The 23,578-nt window shown below is 31.3% G+C and overlaps 2 protein-coding genes across 2 annotated transcripts in view; one reads left to right on the top strand and one right to left on the bottom strand.

Annotated features, from left to right (window-relative positions):
* LOC131175889 (uncharacterized) overlaps nucleotides 1-23,578 on the bottom strand; it is a 66,842-nt gene that overhangs the window by 36,905 nt on the left and 6,359 nt on the right. The window lies entirely within an intron of this gene.
* Nucleotides 21,069-22,686, top strand: LOC110647376 (1-aminocyclopropane-1-carboxylate oxidase homolog 4). The gene is made up of 3 exons (XM_021801175.2): nucleotides 21,069-21,726; nucleotides 21,820-22,207; nucleotides 22,291-22,686. Exons 1-3 carry the CDS (start codon nucleotides 21,158-21,160, stop codon nucleotides 22,537-22,539), a joined length of 1,206 nt encoding a protein of 401 aa, XP_021656867.2. The 5' UTR covers nucleotides 21,069-21,157; the 3' UTR covers nucleotides 22,540-22,686.

The following is a 23,578-nucleotide window of genomic DNA, read 5'->3' as shown; positions in this document are numbered from 1 at the left end:
TCATGAATGAAAATTAATAGCCATTATATCAAGGTTCAACATAAATGAAGAAAACAAAGCATAATGGGTTAAATGAGTCGAGGCCACAGTGATGGGTGACCGAACCGGGAAGTGACTGCGAGCTCAGTCGCTGCCCCTATTTTCGAGTGAGACCCTATGGCACCCTAGGCTTAAGGATTATTGTGAAGTTAATGATATTGTGAAAACCACAGAAAAGAATAGAGAACAAGCTCAAATAATTGAACCAGAGTTTCGGAAGCAATTTAATGCTATTAGAAAGACGGATCAGACCGATAAAGGGCAAAATGGTCAATTCACCCTTAGAGGTGACTTTTGACCTAAATGTTCATTAAAATGTAGGAAATTAAAATTATGAAAAATAATTAAAAACATGAAGAGTTGTGGGAAGAAAGGAAAAAGAAAAAGAAAAGAAAAGAAAATGTAAATAAAGGGAATTATGACATTATTAGTGTGTAAGCATGACACAATAATAATTATAATTTTTAAATTATGAAATTGTGGATAATTAACATTATAAAAAGACAAATTAAGAAAAAAAAATTATTTCACCTTTCTTCTTCCCTTGGCCGATTATTCTCTCTCTCATTTTCTCTCAAATCCACCATTAAAGCCATTCTAGGCTCATTAAAACCCTAATTTCCCCTCATAATTCCCATAATTCCCAACCCTAATTCTTAAAATTTCACTTTGAGTTGAAGATTTAAGGAGAAAGAAGGAAGAAATTTAAGAGTTTGAGAAGATAGAAAAGCTCAATATAAGGTAAGTCACTCTTCTTACATTTAAATTGATTTATGCTTATGGAAATGAGGTAGAACAATTAGAAATTAACTCAAAAATTGAAAAATTCATGCATGGGGCTCAAGCCATAAAATTCAGCCAACATTATGGGATTAGGGTTTGAGGGAAATTAATGGAATTAAAGGTGTAGACAAGCTTAAATGATTAATTACAAGTGATTTGTACACTTTAATTTCATGAATGGAGGCAATTGAAAAGTTAGGGTTCTTGGTGATTAGGAAATTGGGGGAAATTTGGGGATTTTTATAAATTAATGCCCAATTGACATTATTGATGCTTAAATTGGTCAATTGGTATGCTTATAAGTGCATGTGAATGCATGGAATTGAAATGGGATTGAATGAGGTAATGCCCAAATCTAGACAGCTTGACCCTTGCCCACTCAAATGACTAGAACTGGAATTCTGTTGCTCCAATTGATATAAGGCTAATTGGATATGAAAATTAAGACCCAAAGTAATAATTTTCATGTAGAAACCTTGCCCTAAAATTGACCAGAAGTTGGTGTAAAATTTGGTTAAATCCGGATTAGGTATCCTGCCACTAGACAAAATTGATCATATGAACAGTACATGTTCAAATAGTCATAACTTGGTGTAGAAAGGTCCAAATGACCTGATTTTTATACCAATGGAAAGCTTAGACACATTAGAATAACTTTCATAAGGAGCATAAATCCAAATTCTGACCATAATCCAGTAAAATTGCCAACCAAATTTGGCTCACCAAATCTACCAGAACTCTAATGTGCCCAGAATTTCTGGGTTTTGACCAATCCAGTCAGCCTTAGTAAAAATGGCATAACTTGAGCTACAAAACTCTAAATTGAGTGATTCAAAAAGGAAATTAAACTAGACACAATAAAGAACAACTTTGATGAAGGAAGTTTAGCCAAATTTCTACTGTAAATTGATCCAATGGAATAGTAAATCCAAGTGACCAAAACTGAATTTTTGAAATTTCTCTTAGGGAGTTTGGAATTTCAATTGGCAACCAATGCCAACACAATTGTAACCCAAAATATGATATGTGAGTGCAATTAGAACTAGTATACCTCTTAAGTATAAAAAAGTCAATATTTTACCAAATTAGCCAAATGAATAGTAATCACCATAATAAAAAACACAAAGAATTTGACTTATGAAAACTTATAAGTGAAATTAGTGTACAAAACTTTAATTGTTGGACTTATTGTTAGAAATAATTTGGAAAAATCTTGAAACACCTTAATTTTGTGTTTTAGTGGGAAAGGAGCCTTCCGAAGAAGGAAATAAATGAGAGTGAATTAAGGAAAAGCTAATATACGAGGTTTGTGCGCAATAATTTTTCCACTTCTTGTTTGCAACTGGAAAATTTATTTAAATTCATTTTAAAAATAATTTTTTGCTTATTAATGCCTTGAGAAACATTGTATTGCCTACTTTATAAATGAAAATTTGGAATGAAAATTGCTTAGTATTTTGCATGAAATGTTTAAACAATATGATTTTGAATTTGGTTTTGGATTCACACTTGGCATGACATTATCACTAAGTTCCTCCTCCATTTATGGGGTTGAGATTGACTATGTTCCTCCCTCTCTGGCTTGCCAGTTGGAGGTTGAGAATGGATGAATACTCATATAGCTAGCTAGCCACCTCCCTCATTGATTTCGATTAGTGGGGTTGAGATTGATTTGTCGTAGTGTACAACCCAGCATTGTTTGGAAATTTTGTGTCATGAACGAAGTTGTGTTATTGATTGGCAACACTATAATTTATAAATTATTTTGATAACATGGTATTATAAATGTTGACATCAAATTCATGAAATGTGATTGTGAAAGGGTTTAAATATTTGTTATTGATGTATGCTTTTATGTTCAACAACTTTAAATTTTTATTGTGCATCACTGAGTAAAATTACTCAGCGATGGCTTTTTATTGCTGTCGCAGATAGGGAAAAAGATAAAGCAATAGAGTGAGCTGCTATAGTGGCAAAGAAGCACCTTTTGAGGACTTTTTATAGGTATAATATTTTATACCCTTGTAATTTCTTTTGATGTAAATATTTTTGTTCATATGTATCTATTGAACTAGTCGAGCAGTTGTACCTTAAAGTTTGTATTAATAATATTTTTTGTTTTCCTTTCTGTCAATTAAGACTTTTATATGTAAATTGAGTTAAAATTAATGATGATGAGATTTATTGAAAAGGTGTTGCATTGTATTGATTGAAATGAGTTGGATTGTTGAGATTAATTGGAGTTGTGGTTGAGAACTTTACTGAAAGTATTTTTAACAGGTTTTTGAAGAACTGTTTCTCAAATTACAGCTGGCACTCTGCCAAAATTTTTATAAAATTTGCGGAAATAATGAATTGAATTTGTTTAAAATCTCTTGTAGTGTATTTAATGGGTCATCTGTAGGCGAAGTTCAGTAATTCATTAGGTATACTACAGGATCATGTTATGCCTTACAGAGGGGTAAGGTGTGACATATAGTGTGCCTCCTACATAATCTCATTTCTTAGGTTGTCCACACCTGGCACACATATCCTAGAGCCTTGCATAAAGGTACCATCTCTATCAAACTCAAATTCACAATCTTCTCCCTGCTGTACCCTTTCCACAATCCACATTAATTATGAGTCCCTGTGTTTTGAAACCCTAATCCTATCCTGTAGATCCGGCCTTACTCTGAATGTGTGAAAAGTGCACCTGAATAAGTTATATCCAAGATCAAACCCTGATCCATCAACTCATGCAACTCTCGAATTAACGGTCTCCTCTCTGCTGATAGATATGCCAAGCTGCCAGAAGACTTTTTGTTCAATGCATTTGCCATCACAGTAGCTCTACCTGGGTGGTACTGATGGTGTAATCATAGTCCTTCAGAAGCTCCATCCATCTCCTCTGCCTTAAATTTAAAACCCTCTATTGAAAAATATACTTTAAGCTTTTATGGTCGGTGTATATCTCACACACTTCACCATATAGATAGTGCCTTTAGATTTTTAGTGCGAAGACTACAACTGCTATTTTCAAGTTATGGGTGGGGTAGTTTTACTCGTACTTTTTTAATTTCCTCGAAGCATAAGCCACTACTTTACCGTGCTGCATCAGGATACACCCCAACCCAACTCTAGAAGCATTACAGTACATGGTATATCCTTCTCCACTCACAAGCAGAGTCAACACAGAAGCTGTTGTTAAACAGTCCTTAAGCTTCTGGAAGCTTTCCTTACATTCATCTGATCAGAAGAATGGAACATTTTTTTGAGTCAACAGTGTTAGAGGAGCTACTATTCTGGAGAAATTCTATACAAAATGCCTATAATAGCCTACTAGACCTAGAAAACTTCACACCTTAGTGACTGTGGTAGGCTTAAGCCAATCAGTTACTATTTTAATTTTCTTGGGATCCACCTGTATTCCTTCACTGGAGACCACATGTCCCAAGAATGAAATAATCTCCAGCTAGAACTTATATTTTAAAAACTTAGCATACAGTTGATGCTCCCTTAAGGTCTGCAACACCATCCTTAAGTGCCAAACATGTTCCTCAGTTCAGGATTACACCAAAATGCCATCTATGAACACAATGATAAAGTGATCTAGGAATGGCCTAAACACCCTGTTCATTAAATCCATAAGGGCAGCTGGTGCATTAGTGAGTCCAAAAGACATCATCAGGAACTCATAATGACCATACCTCAATCTGAATGCTGTTTTTGGCACATCTTCACTCCTGATCCTCAGCTAGTGATAGCCCAACCATAAGTTTATTTTTTAGAAATATCTAACTCCTTGTAGCTGATCAAATAGATCATCAATCCGAGGAAGCGGATATTTATTCTTAATTGTCACTTTATTTAGTTTTCTATAATCAATACATAGCCTCAATGATCCATCTTTCTTCCTCACAAATAAAATGATAGCACCCTAAGGTGAAGTACTTGGCCAGATAAATTCCTTGTCTAAAAGCTCGTGTAGCTACTCCTTCAGTTCATTTAGCTCTGCTAGTGCCATCCTGTAGGGTGGCATAGAAATGGGGTTGGTACCCGGCACAATATCTATGCAAAAATCTCCCTATCTGATGACAGCCCAGGAAGCTCCTCAGGAAATATATCTATGAATTCCTTGATAACAGGTACGTTCTCCACATCAGTACCTTCAACAGATGTGTCTCTCACTAGTGCCAAATAACCATGACATCCATGCCTTAACATCTTTCTGGCGCTAATGGCTAGCACTCGGTTGTACGGAGCCACACTTCTATTGCCATCAAAACTAAATTCTTCTACCCCTGGAATATGAAAATACGCATTTTTATTTCTGTAATCTAAGGTGGTATAATGAGTTGACAACCAATCCATACCCAAGATCGCATCAAAATCCATCACTAGTAAGGGAACTAAATTTACTAGGAGGATCTTTTCGTCCACTATCACTAGACTGTTTGGAAAAACCATATCCATATCTATATTGTCACTAAGAGGGGTAGCTACAGATAGGGGACACTCTAAAGTAGTAGGATTTTTACCAAATCTTAGAGTAAACACAGGAGAAATAAACGAGTATGTAGCACTCAGGTTTATCAAAACATAAGCCTCAAAAGAACAGACTGGAAGGATACCTGCTACTGCTGTGTTCGAAGCCTAAGCATCCTGGTATGTCAGGGTGAAAACCCAAGCTTGACCTCTGTCATGAGATTCATAACCCTAATACTGACTCCTACCATCAGATCTACCTCCAAAACTGCATCGTCCCTGACCACGGCCCTGCTAGCCACTAAACTAGCTGTCTGCCATACTAGAAGTACCAGGGTATAACTGGTGGGGTACGTTAGCAATAGATCCTTGAGACCCCATCTGATGATCACTAAACATGAGGCATTCTCTGGCAAAGTGACCTAGCTGGCCACATCTGAAGCATCATCCTAAACTCATCAAGCAAGGTTCCCAATATACTCTCCCACACTATGTATAAGGTGTAAAAGAAGACCCTGAACCAGATCTAAAACTACTGTAGCACGAGCTCTACCCACTACTAGAACCATATCCCAATCTGAGCCCCCTAGATCTATGTCTGAAGCCACCTTTCTTGTTACCTCTAACTTTGCCACTATAGTGACTCTAGCTACCACCACCCATAGTACTCATATAGGGTGTACTAGATGACCCTCTAACTTTATTCTTCTTTGTTCTACCTCAATCATCACCCGTATAGCTGATCTCTATTTGTCGAACCCTATCTACTACCACATCAAAAGGCTGGTCCGACAAAATAGTTAAGTTTTCATATCTCCTATCCAGCCCCTTTAAAAATCTCTTCACCTTCATATTTTCAGTAGCCATAACAGTTGGGGCATACCTGCTCAATTCCAAAAACTCAAAAGCATACTCATCCACTGATCTCCCATTCTATCTTAAAACTTTGATGCGTACTCCGCAAGTATACGAGTCGTTCAAGTAGTAAAGAAAAGATATCATCCCACAGAGATTTGTTGTTTAAGTACCAAACTATAAAAGTCACGATTATTTGGGCTATCAATAATTTATTCCAAAAAGTAGAGTAAAAGATGCAGCAAATTAAATTGGGAAAAATAAGAAAATTATAATGAAATAAGCAATTAAATTTCTAAGCACTATACTAATTTACTAAAATTTCAGCAAGTAACTAAAGATTTAATTAATTAATGGTAAAGAATGATTCCAGAGTTAAGGTTCATGAAGTAAATTTCATTGGGATTTGAATGGGAAAAACCAAGATCAAGGGAAATACAAGTTTGAAGGAAGTTAATTCTGATTTCCTTTAATTTCTCTTTCGAGCAAACTAAAGAGTGTTTTAAAAGAAACTAAACCCCATTCTCATGCGATGTTTAATTACCCAAAACCCTTTAAGTACTTTAATCAACTTGAAATTCCTCTTAACCCACTAGTTTATTTCTAATACTAGGTGATTAAGTTCATTATCTTGATTATCTATAATAGATTTTCACCTCTCGGTCCTTCAATCTAAGATTGAGAACAAAACCCAAAGGGTATCAATAATGGGTATGTAAATAAGCGCACAAGATAAGAATCAAAACTTATATTTATTAAAATCTGGTTAAAACCAGTTCAAATCCACAAATAAAACTTAAATCATTATACCCAACTCTGAAATCTTAAGTATCTACTCACTTATGCTTGTATTTATAAGTAGAAAATATGAAATAGAGCAAGAAAACATGAAAATAAGAATAAAAATAAAAGAACCCAGAAGAAGAGAATCTAAATCTCTGAAAATGGAAGTTGAAAACGTCACTCTGCAGATGTCCTTCCTCTAGAAAATGGCATGATTCCTTCTTTCCTTCTGCCTTTGTCTCTTTCTCCTTATGGTAAAAATGAGAATATGATGCTTATATATCCCCTCAAACTTTGCCCTAAAAATAGTCTCTAAAGGGATAAAGACAAAAGGTGTGAAAAGAGAAAATTTTTCCATGTCAGCAAATCTGCCAGCGCCATCCCACATGCCTCATGTTGATTTAAGTTATTTTCAATATGCCTCATGTTGATTTGGATGAGGAGCCTTTAGATTATGCATGACAAGCTACATGGTGCATGTTGAAGTCCCTGAAACTTTCGGCGTGTTTTGTTTCAAAATCTTTATCTACACGACCTAGTGTTGAATCTACATGCCTCATGTGGATTCTTGCTGGCTGACTCTTATCTTCACACGACCTTCAACCCGGGGTATGTTGAAGCCCTTGAAAATCTTGGCTGGTCTTCTTCCTTAGGTAAATTTTCTTCATTTTTCACATTACTTTAAGCTTCCAAATCACTTTGAATTTCCTTTATATGGACCTTTTTGCCTTTAAACCTTATTAAAACTTATCAAAAACATTAAAATTCCAAAAATCAAATAAAATGAAACTAAAATTAACAAATTAACTAAAATAAGCACTAAAAGCATAAAATTACTAAACTAAAAAGGGCAAAATGAATGTAAAACTACCATAAAATACTTATATAAAATGGGTTTATTAAGCTTCAAAGGCCCACTGTTTCTAATCTCTGAAGCTTTTTGGTACAAACTCATTTATAAACAGCTCTATAAACTGTGCCCCTTCAATTCAAGGGAGCACATAATCAATCATCCATTACTCAGCATAGGTCCCAACACATGCCGTACACATTTTATCAGTCTCCTGTCTGTCAGCTATACCTTCACTCTTGCCTATTTGCAAGAGTCTAAAAACTGATATGCATCCTCTGTAGTATCATAAATTCCAGGCGCCAACTTCTTAAAGTTAATTATTTGCTTGTATGGCTAGGTTCTCTAGACTAGGGGCTACTGTGGAGGGTGAACCATATATTGAGCCATCATATCTAAGGTAATCTGCAGACCTGCCAAGGTGGCTACTATCGGATTTATAAGACCCTAGGCCATAAATGACTGTTCCTGTAGTTGTGGCTACTCTTTCACCAGAATAGCTTTGGGTCTCTTATCATGCCTTCTTGGGGCCAGTGCCTCATCTTATGCTGATATCTCATCTGACACTTTCGACTCTAGTGCCATGGCGGCTCTTCTACCTCTATACATTCTTCCTGAAACTCAACAGGATTAGCACGTAAAACCAAAACAACATACTATACATGTCTGTATATTCATGAACACACGCAAACACATGAGGCAGAAACTATAAGCAAGGATAACAAAGCAAGGATGATTATGGACCCTATACTCTGCATGTGACCTCTTAAAAGACTCTCTTTTAACATCTTAGACATACACTTTCTCATGAATCTAGAGCCTAAGTTCTGATACCAACTTTATCATGATCCTAATTTTGGGTTGGACCGACACTAGGACTTGAGTCAGCATAAGGCCCCCAAAGCCCATAGTAAGCCTGACTATTCCTAGCCCAACCATAAAGCCCATAACTATAGTCCAATTTCAAAAAAATAAACGGACAGAGTCTGATCATAAATTGGACTATCCAACGGGAAGTATTAACTCACCTGACCTGTAAATACAAAACAAAAACTCAATTTGAGGAGCTCAGTCACCCTCACAATCCTTAAGCAGATAAATAATCAAATGGGAGCGTAGCTCCCTCATCCAAAGAAATATTTATCTCATACATCCAAGCATATTCACATAATAAGTTTACAACACTCAAATGATTAAGTTATTACAATCCCAGAAAAATTTAATACACTACTGATACATGCGAAGTTCTAGAATATAAATTAAGGAAAATGAAATACAAATAAAATGCTATTGGTAAACCTACGAGAAATGAAGCAGGTTATTCGCAAAAAGACCACCTATCACCTGAGGAAAAATAGTTGAATAGGGTTTAGTTTTCGACTCATAGAGTAAAATATTGATTTTAAATACAATTTTTATAACTATCTAGAACTAATGCATTGCCTAGATATAAAATGCAGCATAGTCACATAGCATCAAACATTTCAAGCAATATTTGCACAAAAGATAATTTGGAGTACGCACATACCCATGTGTCTCATCAATATATGTACAAATAGGAGTTGATCCCCTATACAGCTCTCTTAGTTTCAATACCTGTCAGTGAGGTCAACTCAAGCTGACTTTCGTTTAATAATCCAAGTGCGAGGGTTAGCGAGATCAACTCAAAGCCATACTCACCCCGACTTATCCATATATAAGGATCGGGTCCCAGTGAGTTAAGCTCCAACCGTGATTACCCATCCTATCCATATCTATATCCGTACCACACGCACACCGACACATACACACAGCTCCAAATTATCTTAAGGCGACATCCATAATAATTTCAACAAATAAATATGTAATACAAGATATACCTAGAATTTAACCATGTACATATATTTATAAGTGAATGCATGGGCATGCCTTGAATATATAATAATATTGAAATTATAAATAAAATCAATATCTACTCATAAATTCACCAGATATCACTATAGTAGCTGGGCGAAAGAAGAAGGCTGGCCTTGATCACCTAAACAATTATATTATGAATTTATCATTACTAACACAAAATAATAATTTAAAGAGTCAAAGAAATCTTAATTTATGCTGAAAATCTGGTAGAGTTTCTCCTGCACGTAGGACCTACCCAACCTACAAGATAATTCAAACAATACTTCTAAATTCAAAGCCCTCATGCTCACATTCCAACAACATAACATGGCTCCTCCTGGGCCTGCCAAACTAGACAAAACTCATATAACTAGACAATTCAGCGATAGGCTTAAAACTAACATTTTGCAAAAACTATCTAAACCTTCTTTAAAAATTCTATAAATATACCCCGCAGTCCTTAATAATGCCCACTAAGCCAGACAAAACTGATATAATCAGACAATTCAGTGATAGGCTTAAAACTAGCATTTTGCAAAAACTATCTAAACCTTCTTAAAAAATTCTAAAAACATGCCCTGCAATCCTTAACAATGCTATAATACTATTGCAAAAAGAATTATAATTTTTTAGCTACCCAAGAATATTTTATGAATTTTATTCTAAACCTGGCATTAGGTAAAAAGAGCAATTTGGAGTTCACGTTTACCTATGTCAATTCTGACACCTGGAATGCGTCCAGGGCATCTAAAAATGGTGGAAAGCACTATAATATTGACCCACTTTCAAAGTGGATCCGGCAGCTCACCTATCCGGCTAGAAAATGCAGTACCGGTTGCAAGTAGAATTTCCACGAAATGAGAACACCTACGTGAAGTCCACAACACCAGGAGTCAGAATATAATTTTTATTTAATTAAACAGACTCATTAAAGGCCCAAAAAAATACTGCAAAGTTCATGAGATCCACCAGAATTTCAGTGTTCAAAAAATTCGAAGTGGATCTAGCAGCTGTAATACCTTCACTTTAGCTAGTCCGTGCATTCGACTATTCTAATAACCGATGGCTATCTGGAGAGTCAGAATGTCTAGAACTATATTTAGACTAGAGTAAGGAGTCATAAATAATTCAAATAATGGTAAGAAAAATTAAGAAATTTTTTTTGAAATAAAATACAATGAAGTTAAATGAGTCGGTGCCCTGGTGATGGGTGACCCTAACAAAAAGTTGCTGTCTTCACAGCTAGTAGCCCTAAACCTGAGGAAAATTCCGTGAAATAATTTTTGGGATGCTAGCGAATAGTTACGGAGCCTTAGGTAGCATTAGAATGCCAAGAAAAGGGTAGGAGAATTTTATTAATCGGTACAGACGAATTTGGCTTCTTAAGCCAAACGGAGGGCATTTTAGTCATTTCGCCTTTAGAGATGATTTTTGACCAACTTGTCTATTTATGTAAGTGAATTATATGACATAAAATATGAATAAATATTGCTAAAAATTTAATAAAAAATCAATAGAAAAGAAAGAGGAAGAAAATGAATCAAATGCCCAATTAGGACATCATAATGATGTCATTTAAAATCTATCCACCAATCTCATTTAAACAAACCTTCTTAAAATAATTAAAAAGGGAAAAATTAAGTTAAAAATCAGTCATCTTCTCCCCATTCTTCATGCTGGCCGAAATCTTGAGAGAGAGAGAGAGAGAGAGAGCCTTCCACCATTTTTGGTTTCACAAAGCTTGATTTCCTCTTGTTTTTCACCCTAAAACCCATAGTTATCTTCACAAAAACTTGAACCCACACCTTGGAGAAGTGTTTGTCAGCCAAGAAAGAGAAGGAAAGTGAAGATTGGGCAAGGTTAAAATTGGCTCCAAAGAGGTTAGTGCTAGTTATTACCTCTCTCCCTCTTTATTCTATGTTAATAGCTTAAATTGAGTAAGAAATTGCAAGAAAAAGAAATAAAATATATATGTATGAACACCATGTATTTTTGGCAACCATGAGAGAGTTTGAGAATTGTTGGTTTTTGCTGAAATTAAGTGGTTTATTTATGTTATTGATGAGTATAGAAGATGGATAAAGTGATTGGTATGAGTTTGGTGTTGTATGCCATGAATTGGAAATTTGAAGTTAGGTTTTGGAGAAAAAATTAGAGTTTTGCTAATGTGTTGGTGAATAGAAGTCCTAATGGTCAATTAGTGACCATTTGGCTATATTTGATGAGGAATTAAAGTGATTTATGCAAATGGAATTGAGGTTAGGTATGCTGTCTTAGGTGACCTACAGGGTTGGATGTGAGTCCAACAGATTTGGGCAGCTGTAAATTGAGTGGTGTAGGTTCAATTGGTGCAAGTCCAATTGGACATAAAACTAGACACATAATGGTATAACTTTGATGAAGAAACCTTGCCCAGAAAACAAACTTAGAATACCTTTAAAATTGACCAAATTTGGGTAACCAACCTGCTGATCTTGGAAATTGACCAAATGAACAGTGTTTGTTCATTTGGCCGTCATAACTCAATGTAGAAATATCCAAATGACCTGAGTTTTATATCAATGGAAAGATTAGATAATTTAGAACAACTTTCATGAAGAACACAAACTCAAATTCTAAACCTAATCAATTCAAATTGCTAGTCCAAGTTATAATACTAAATCTGGCAGAACCAAATTTGCCAAGAAAATCTGGGTAAGGACCAATCCGGCCAGTTATGGTAAATTGACCATAACTTGAGCTACAAAACTTCAAATGTAGTGATTCAAAAAGGAAATTAAAAAAGACACATAAAGGAACAACATTGATAAAGAAAAGTATGCCAAAGTTCTACTGTAACAATGACCAATGGAATAGTAAACTTAAGGTTTGAAATCTGAAAATTTTGAATAACATAAAATAAGCTTTGAAATGGTATTGGCAATCAATGCCAATAAAAATAAAATGCAAAATGTGGTATCTTGGTGAACTTAGGCTTAACAAATCTATTATGAATTTAAAAGTCAACCTTTGAAGGGAAATGGTTAAGTGAATAGTAACCTCAATAATATTAATGCAAAGGACCAAAACTTAAATTGCAAATGATAAGTTATATAAATAGTGTAATGAATAAATGGATCATGTTAATATATGAATGAGACATTAGTTCTCATTATTGTAGAAAAGAAAAGTACTTTGAGTACAATGGTATAGAAGGATAATTGATATGAATTGTGATCATATGAATGATCAAATGAATGTATAAATTATAATTGGAATTTGTCATGAAATAATGAAGTCATAAAACACAATATATTAACATTTAATGATACTATGTGCCTCTGTATTGCCTAGACACGTGTGTTAGATTGGATAGATTGACATGCCAATAGGGTATTGTTTTAGCAGTACTGCGTAAGGCTTTATGCCTGTATTCATGGCTTTATACTCACACTCATAGCTTTTATGCCCGATTATATGTTCTTATGGCTTTTAGCCATACTGATATGTTATCATGGCTTTTTAGCCATACTGAATGCATACGTGGTTGACGTTTTGCGTCCCATGGTATGATGGCCCGAGGCACCGTTATCCAGTGCCAACAACCCGTTATCCAGTGCCAACAACCAGTTATCCAATTTGGTCAGCCTGTCATAGGTTACTTGGGTAGTGAAATTTATTGAAATGAGTTAAGAATAATAGCAACTGAAAATATTAGCAATTAAATAAAAGAGTAAGAATATTTAAAATAAATTAGATTAGTTATTTAGTAGAAAGAATTGAAAAGAATTGGAACGATATTAAAATTTAATTATTATGAAATAATTTGTGAAAACCTAGAAAGTATTGAATGAAATGATAAAAAGATTTGCAAAAGAGAAATAAGTATATTACTACTGTGAATTTAGGAATAAATTGCTTCTTAAGAGGAATAAATTAGAATGAAAGATAGTTGATACTAGAAGTATTATATTAAATTAAATTAAATTAAATTCCAGAATATCCAAAGTATAATCCATTTCTTTCTTTATTTGTATATATTATTTTCTTGTTATATTATTGCACCACTAAGCAGCAATGCTTAGCGCAATGGATTGTTTCCTTTACGCAGGTACTGAAGTTAAAATCCAGTAGACATTTGACTAGGATTTTTGGAGTCCAGATCTGCAGAAGTGTCTGAATTATTCAAGGTTATCACCTCCTCAGCAATGCATGTAGATAGGGCTCACATTAGTCATATTATGTATTTGGTGTATTATAATTATTTCATATATTGTAATGCAATCGAGGAAATTATATTTAATATGTATGGGATGTAAATTAATAGATTAACTCTTTCATCAGAAATTAATTTATCTATTATGTAAATTAATGAAAATATGAGAATTTATATATATAAATCGTGCATTAATGAATATGTATGGAAATGAATGGATTTATACAAATGAGTATGTGAATTGCAAAAATTGAATGTGAGATGACTATGAATAAGATTTTATTTTGAAAATATTGTTGAATTTTCAAGTAGGTAGATAGCGTGATACGCCAAACGGTATTAGAATAGGGGAAACTCCGTCGGTTTCTCTTTAGAAAAATAATTGATATTAAGAGATAATGAGTTTAAAATGATTAAAGGAATAAAGTAAGATAAGTTAAGTTGCTCTGGCACCGAGTGTGACATGCCTTGCTCGGCTACACTGTAGACGGGTAAGGGGTGTCACAACAGCTCACCTATCCGGCTCGAAAATACAATATTAGTTGCAGGTAGAATTTTCATGATACGAGAACACCTACGCAAAGTCCACAACACTAGGAGTTATAATATAATTTTTATTTAATTAAACAGACTAATTAAAGGCCCAAAAAAATACTACAAAGTTCGTGAGATCCACCAGAATTTCAGTGTTCAAAAAATTTGAAATTGGTGTCGTTGTGAAGCTCTCGTCGAGTGGAGCGTGCTGGTAGTCTTGGAATCTTCATAGGGTTCATGATTTGGGAGAAATTTAACTCAAAAGTCGAAATAGGCTAAAACTTTCTAGACTTAATTTACATAAACTACCAAATGAAAAATGACATACTAGGTGTCTATGGAAAGTTCTCGAAGAGTAATACACGAAGGGGATTCGACTCGATCTGATTAGTGGCCGGATCGATCGAAATTAGGCCAGGAATGTGGAGCATCACATGGCTTGAAGGGGGTGCCTTTCGATGCGATTTCTGGCTAGCTGGAGGGGCGGCGCCAATTGTGAGGGGGGGGGGGGGGGTGGGGTGTGACTGGAGTACGCCGGCTGGGGGGAGCAAGGGGAGGTGGCCGGTTGACGGTGGGGTAGGGAAGAGAGGGAGAAAAAGGAGAGAGACGGTAGGAGGAGAGTGACATGAGGGAAGGGAAGGGAAAGGGAAAAAAAATATCGGTCTGATTCGATCTGATTTGATTCGGATGATTTAAGGTACCTAAAAATTAATTTTTACTTTACCCTAGGACCCAAAATGAGGCCCAAAAATTCTAAACAAATTATGAAAAACTCAAAAAAAATTTGTGAAGTTTAAATATATTTGTAAACTTGCCACGTGGTGTTTAAATTAATTTTTAAAAATTGAAAAAAAAATAATTGTCTCGAAAAATCGAAACCCAATTTTCAAAATCCAGAAAATTTAAATTAAATACCATAATATTTAATACATTAAAATATTATAACTTACACATAAAATAATTATTTAAAAATTTAGGGTGTTACATTATTAATATATAATATATCATATAATATATGTCTTAACCATTTCTAAATTATATAATTTTTAACTATAAAGTGCATACATAATTTATGATTAAATATATGATATAATATAATAGTATAAGTATATCGTATAATATATATTTTAATTATTTATTAATTATATAATATTTAGGTTTAAGATATAAATATAATTAAGAATTAACATATATATAATATAATAGTACATTTATAATTAAAAATTATAAGGTAGTTTAATATATTTATAACTAAAATTATTAACAAAATATAAAGAAATAAAATATAATATTATGTTGTATTAATTCATAGAATATATACATATATAAATATATATAATTATATTATACATAATTATATTAAAAGTATATAATACATCTAAAAAAATAAAAAAACATATGCATAAATTCGGTTCTCAATTCAGTTCCTCTTCGGTTCCTAGTGAAAAATCAGAACCAAACCAAAGTATTAAAAAAATTCTAGTTCAATATGGTTTCTATTGGTTTAGTATGATTTTTCGATTCGATTCGATTCTTCAAAGACCATGCACATGCCTAATTTTGGAGATAAGATACAATTGCAATCAATATAAAACGTTAAGATAACAAAACAAAAATTGAAGCGTTAGGATAAATTTATAAAATGACGAAAAGATTCAGTGTTTTTCGTCTAATTGACTTATTTAAAAAAAAATATTTAAAATATTTCATAATTATAAGCTTGGCAAAGGATTAATATGTGCAATTTTATTCTTACTTTGAAAAAAAAAAAAAAAACGCAACTGTTTTCATGGCTTGAGGCCGTGGTGTAACTTTATTTTATAAATTAAAACATTCATAAGTTTTAATTCATTATTTGTGAAAATTAATTTTTATTTTTTAATTTTATTCTTTAAGACAATTTTTACTTTTTTTATGAAAATAAAAATATATTCACTTATTAATAAGGAAAAATAATTTACTCTAATGTTATGGTTGGATTGAGGGATTTGATCCTATAAATTATGGATTTAAATTTGGTATAAAATCTCATATATTTATGATAAATTTAAAAATTAAATATTTAAAATAACTATTTTTATCTTGTTATTTCAAACCCATCTCACTATAATCAAATATATCAACTCTATATGATATTTCAACATTTAAATTTTATAAATTTTTTTTAATCACCCAAACAAAAAATTTTTAAATTCTAAATTTTAAATCAAATATTTAAAATTTAAAATTCAAATACAAATCCAAATCCAAATAGTAAAATCGAAACGCAACCTAAAATTAACACCTTGTAATATTTTTTAGGAATAAAAATTAACTTTATGGACAAATTAACTGGTAAATTTTATTTTTGAGCCAACTGAGATTTAGCCAGCATGAATTTTTAAATTTTAGAACTTTTTTTTAACCAAAATTTAGAACTTAATTGTTCTAAAAATAAAATTTACGGATTAACTTACACAAATTTAATTTTTAAATGCGTTTAAGAAATAAAATATTAATAATAAAATTTTATCAATACATTATACACTTTTTTAGAAAAATAAACTGCATAGTTACTTGAACTCATATTTATATACATTAATTTAAAATATATTGACCCAATTTTATTTATTTTATTAATTTTAATAAAAATTTATTGAAAATTATTAAAAATATTTTATATATTGTACATATAATTTAAATTTTTTATGAAGTTGAGGGGTTCAATTGCCATATTCAAGAGCAAGTAGCTCCCTTATTGCTTGACCTGCTCAAAAAAATTTCTGATTCCACCCTACCTGAAGAAGAATCCCCTATAAACTGCAACCCACGGTGACCAATGAAACAAGGTGGAAATAACAGAAAAACCCAAAAATTCAACCATCAAAGTGGGGCTAAAGCGTCCATTTGGAGCAAGATAGCAAGGGAACCTTTCTTTGGTGTCCATGCAAAGCAAGGATTGAACCCAAAGAGAAGCCTTAACACAGCACAAAGAAGCACAGACTCTAGATATTGAAGCAGCTCTCCTTTGTGCGTTATTAATGGAGAAGAGAGTCAGATATCCCAGCCTCTTAATCTCATCTAACTTTAGAGTCAAAAGGACACTATAGGTATCAGTAGTAAGACCCTGAGAATAACTCCCTTATCCTGTAACTCTTATTTGTAACTTAACACCAGAGAACAATCAACCATGCAGAAATACCAAAAGAGTAGGTCCTAGACCTTAGCCCTCTCTATTATCCATCGATCTACCAAGAAGAAATAGCGCAAAATAAACAATGTACGTCTTGCCCAAAGGTGGGGAGGTACTAACCCACTTTCGAACAAGAGGGGAAATCTCTCAGCCTTTGAGGGATAGGGAAGACCGCAAAATGTACGAGAAGAAGGGTAGAGAGAGAGAGAGAGAGAGAGAGGGGTACAACCAGCTCTTTACAAGCAGTTCACTCTCGCAGACTTTATGAAAAGGTTCCTCTTTAAAGAAGCAGATAGCAAATCTTTGACAAATTATTACAAGCTTCAATATTAAGGAGTAAACATAATCTACCCTCCAAGATTTTGTCACCCATCTCTGCAAGTCAAGCCATCAAAATTGAAATAAATTACTATTTTATTTATTCATTTTGCCATTATTAATATTTTTATTTTAAAAAATAAATTAAAATATTTATAAGATTTGATTGAATTAAACACTTTTATCTGTAAAAAACATTTCAGTACTTTTTTTCTCTAAAAAACTATAATTTTAATTTTTTTATTAAAAAAAAAGAAAACAATATAAAAAATTATTCACTTATTAATAATAAAAAGTAATAAAAGATGTGGTCTGATGTATGGTTGTTCATAAAACCATCGAATCATCTGGAATTGGTGATAGAAAATTAAATTGAATTCAACAATTTAATTACAAGTTATTCACACAAATGTTATTAAAAAAATACATCAGACCTAACTTATCCTAAACACTTATCAAAGGGGAAAAGTTCCAAGGGCATATAAGATGCACGTTTCTTCTATTCCAAATCAATATGAAATCTTAATGGATGTTGACGTCTTTGTTTCATTTGATTTTTTTGGTTTGCAAAGTTATAATTGTAGACCTCTAACTTAAGACGCTCTTTTTTTTTTCTCATAAATTTTTTAATTTTAATTTTAGTTTTAATTACTAATCCTATAAGCCAGCGATAATCTTATTCTTTTCTAATTTATTTGTTTTTTCTAAATTTTATTTTATTTTTAATAATAAATTCATTTTTGTTTTTATCTTTCTTTTATTTTATACAATTTTTATTTTTAAGTTAATTTCATTATATAATATTTTTTCTTTTATTATTTTTTTATATTTTTATAAAGATATATTTATTGATTTTAGATTATTATTATTATTAAATAAACGTGATCGTTTAAAGGATTATACTAATTATTGTGATACTGATGGATAATTTTATAAAAAAAATATGTTGGTATATTGAAATAATTTAAGAGTTATACAAAACATAATATTTAAAGAGATTTATTTTATTTTATTTTATGAAGTTAAATTAAAATTTTAACGTTAATATTATTAATTATTTATATATTTTATTAATCGAATAATATTAATTTGATTTTGATACGTGCTTCATTTTTCTTCTACCTTTTGCAATAATATTAAAAAAAAAAAAAGAAACAAGAAACAAACAAAGCTTATGTCTGCAATAATAATAATAAATGAAATAAAAAATTTTAATAATGAAATTTAATTTAATAAAGAAATAAAATGAAAACAAAATTTAAAGCTTTTTGTTTGATTTCACCAGAAAAAGACTGAAGAAAAGCAACCCATAACAGTCAACTTACGTTTCTTATTTCAAAAATGTTACAATCCGGACGTTTCACAATTTTAAACCCACACTCCAAGTCCCTTGGCCAATGGAGGACCACATCAACACCAATTATTTGGTGAAAATTGTGCATAATTTTTCTTTCCAAAGATATACACACGCAACCAGAGAAAATTATTCATAATTGAAAATGTCTTTTATTATTCAAATTTAAAAATTTTCTATAAATATAAATAACACATATTTTTTTAATTTAATAATATTTAAATTGTATTCAGAGTTTTGAAATATTAAGTTGGAGTCTGAATTAAAATTAATTATACCAAAAAATATTAACGAATAAACTTAATCAACTCTACAAGATACTATCACCGGTTAATACAAGTCAGCCATTGGAATTGAAATAATTTATTACCTTATATTTATAAATTTTTTCATTGTTAATATTTTTTTTTATTTTAAAAATAAATGAAAATGTTCTTAAGATTTAATTCAATCAAATATTTTTGTTTGTGAAAAATAATTCTTTATTATTTTTATTCTTTATAAAAATATAATATAAAAAAATATAAAAAAATGTGTTCATTTAATTTATTATAAAAATTGAAAATATTTTTATAGGAACAAAAATTAGCTTTATAGACAAATTAACTAGTAAAATTTATTTTTTTTAGGCAATTGAATTTTAATTAAGTATCTATTTTCAAATTTTTGAACTTAATTGTCCTAAAAACAAATTTTATGGATTAATTTATGCACAAAGTTAATTTTAAATGATCTTAAGGAATAAATTGGCAATTTATCCAATATTTTTAGATATGCGACAATTAAATTAAAAAATTATTTGATACTGTTAATGTGTACATATAATATTTCTTATAATCATATAAAATTTATTGTTTATATTATAATAAATATTTATATTTTTATAAGAAAAAATATATTATTATTTATATTAAAAACATTGATATTTATATTAAAAACATTGATAACTTACAATTTAATTTGCATTTGACAAAATATACTAATTAATTTATTCATTTTTAAAATCAAATAAATTATTTTCTCACTTTTTAATCCGTTAGTAAAATAGTCTCTACCATTTATTTACTGTTAACTCATATTTCAATTAAAACAATTAATTCCTTGACATTTTGACTAAATAGTTTTATATTTTCAAAATAAACAAATTTGTGCTAACTTTTATATTTTATATTTAAATAGTTAATAATATTTTGTATTTAAATAGTTATATATATATATATATATATATATATATATATATATATATATATATTATATTTAAATTTAAAATATAATATAATATATATTATTTTAAAAATATAATAAATAAAATTTTGTATTAAAAATACTTTTTTGCATGAATCTACATAATTAAAATAATTATATTAAAATAAATTTATTTATTTTATAATTTATATACTATTAAATATATGCGAGCATGATAAAATACTTTTAAGATTAGGATAGATAAAATAATTTTTTTTATTATTTTATAGTTAAATTTTATGGATAAATATTAGATTTACTAAATTAATAAATTTCCTAATATGATGATAATTTTATTTATTTATTTATTTTTAACAGATTAAATGTATTTGTTAATGTTAGATTTACTTTTATTTTTTTATTTATAAAATTTTTATTTTTTTAATTATTTAATGATATTATTTTCATTTTTCTATAAACACATATTTATTAGTTTAAAATTATTATTATTCATCTAATAATAAAGTAGTTTTTATGAATATTTTATATTTTAAAATTTTAATAATTCTATAAATATTTAAAATTATTTAAAATATAATATATAAAAATTTATAAATAGCATTACAAAATATATTTTATATTTAGAATTAAGTAAGTGGAGTATGGACCTGAAAATATCGCAACCAATACCATACCTACGAAAAACGGCATCTACCGCTGTCAACCCACGTTTCTCAGCACAAAATGTTTCTGCTTGGTTGCACAAATTTTAAACCCACACTCCATTGCCTTCAGGTTGCAGAAACCCCTTTAAGGAACCTTCGCCAATTCACCAAATCTCCAACCAAACCAAGTATCATGGCCGTGAAAGGAGGAGCCCATCAAGACTACAATCATTTGGATGAGCTGAAAAAATTCGATGATTCTAAAATGGGAGTTAAGGGCTTGGTTGACTCTGGTCTCACCTCCATCCCCCGCATGTTCGTCCACCCAACCGAAACACTTTCCGATCTCAAATCCGTTGCAAGATCCGCATCACAAGTCATCCCCATCATTGACCTTTCAGGCGTTGATTCCGACATGAGGCCGGCAATCGTGGAGCAGGTTTCGCATGCCTGTCGGAAGCTTGGGTTTTTTCAGATCGTGAATCATGGGTTGCCGTTGGAAGTTTTGAACCGGACGATTGCTGCAGTTAAGGCGTTTCATGAGCTGCCGACGGAGGTTAAGAATCAGTGGTATCGGAGAGAGACAAGTACCGGAGTAGCCTTCTTTTCCAACGTTGACATGTATAAAGCTAAAGCTGCGAGCTGGAGGTCAAGCAACCTCGCGTTTGATATACGGGTAAATTATTATTATGTACTTGTATTTTGTGAAAAATAATTCTTCAGTCTTTTTTTCTTTTTCAGGGATACACTTCAGGTGAGGTTGGGTCCCGTCCCATCAGTGGTTGACGACATCCCTGAGATATGTAGGAATGAGATACTCGAGTGGAGTCGACAAGCTTCACAGCTTGCAGAGATCTTGATGGAGTTGCTCTGTGAAGGGCTGGGATTGAATGCTGGAAAGTTGAAGGAGATGACATTTTTGGAATCCAAGGGACTCGTGGGTCACTACTATCCACACTGCCCTCAGCCTGATCTCACCTTTGGAATTACATCGCATACAGATCCTGGGATTTTGACACTACTGCTTCAGGACCAAATTGGAGGCTTGCAGGTTAAGCATGGTGAGGAATGGGTTGAAGTTAAACCTATCCCTGGAGCTCTCGTTATTAACATTGGAGATATTCTTCAGGTAAAATATTTTATCAAGGTGAATACTTTGTTTGAAATCATATTTTACCATCTTAAATCTTTATTCTTGTTTGTGTTGTTCAGATTCTGTCCAATGATGAATACAAAAGTGTAGATCATAGAGTGTTGGCTAATCCTTCACCCGATCCACGAGTTTCCATTGCTATTTTCTTCACTGCTGGTAAGAGAGACGGCTTGTACGGACCCTTTCCAGAGCTAGTGTCACCGGAAAAACCAGCCCTTTACCGGCAGTTTGTGCTCAATGATTACATAACAAGGTTCTTCACAAAAGATTTAGCAGACAAGACTTTGACAAATTACTATAGGATTTAACTGAAGAAGAAAATAAGATTTAAAAAAAGTGGTAGTTTTGTGTTTATGTTTCGTAAACAGACTGTACTACAAAGATTAATGGACTTCATTAAGCTTTTCTTATGCACGTAATTTGAATACCAAATAGGCACTAGCGCAGTTTCATGATTTCTAATGGGTCCTTTTAGTATTGAAATTATTATTTAGTTGTTTGAATTTTTGCCAAAAGCTCATTTTTGCCCCTCAACTATTTGTCAATGTCCAATTTTATCAATTTTGAAGTTCTTAACCTAATTTACCCAAACATTTCAATTTAAGCTTAAATTTACCCCTCCTTATTTAAGCGTACAGCATGTGCCCAACTAAAAGTATTTAATTATTTTTTCTATTTTTTAATATTCAAATATTATTTTAATTTTTTAATTTTATTAAAAATAATTCAAATATTTTATTTAATTAAATATCATTTTAATTTTTGTTAATAAAAAAAGAATATTTTTTTTAGTCAAATGATAATTTAGTCTCTGATATTTGGTAAAATCTATAGATAAGTTTTTATATTTTTGAGATCCTGATATTTTAACAAATCTACAAAATTGTCCCTAATAGGGCAAAATTAAAAATTTATAAAATTATAAATTTTTAATTTTGCAAATTAAAAATTTGCAAATTACATATTAAAAATTTTAACATAATTAATATAGTTAATTTTAAAAAATAACTATTAATTATAAAATTAACCATTTATTAAAATCTCAAGGAATAAATAGGTGGGTTTTAAAAATACAGGAACTAACATGTAGATTTCGCCAAACCTTAGGGAATAAATTGTAATTTATTCTATTTTTAATTAAGGATTATTTGTAATTAACCAAATTTTTAAGGATTTTAAAGAAATTATCATTTTAATTTTTGTTAAAAAAAGAATATTTTTAATGAGGGGCTTGTTTGTAATTAATCAAAATTTTAAAGGATTTTAAAATAATTAACCTATATTTTAATTAATTAATATTAAAAAAAAACTTATGCGTTGAAACAGTGTGTGAATCTCACTCCCATG

The sequence above is a fragment of the Hevea brasiliensis genome, chromosome 18, assembly GCF_030052815.1.
Source record: "Hevea brasiliensis isolate MT/VB/25A 57/8 chromosome 18, ASM3005281v1, whole genome shotgun sequence".
In the NCBI taxonomy this organism is placed as follows: Eukaryota; Viridiplantae; Streptophyta; class Magnoliopsida; order Malpighiales; family Euphorbiaceae; genus Hevea; species Hevea brasiliensis.
Note: the sequence above shows the minus strand (reverse complement) of the source record. Positions and strands in the feature narration are given on the sequence as shown.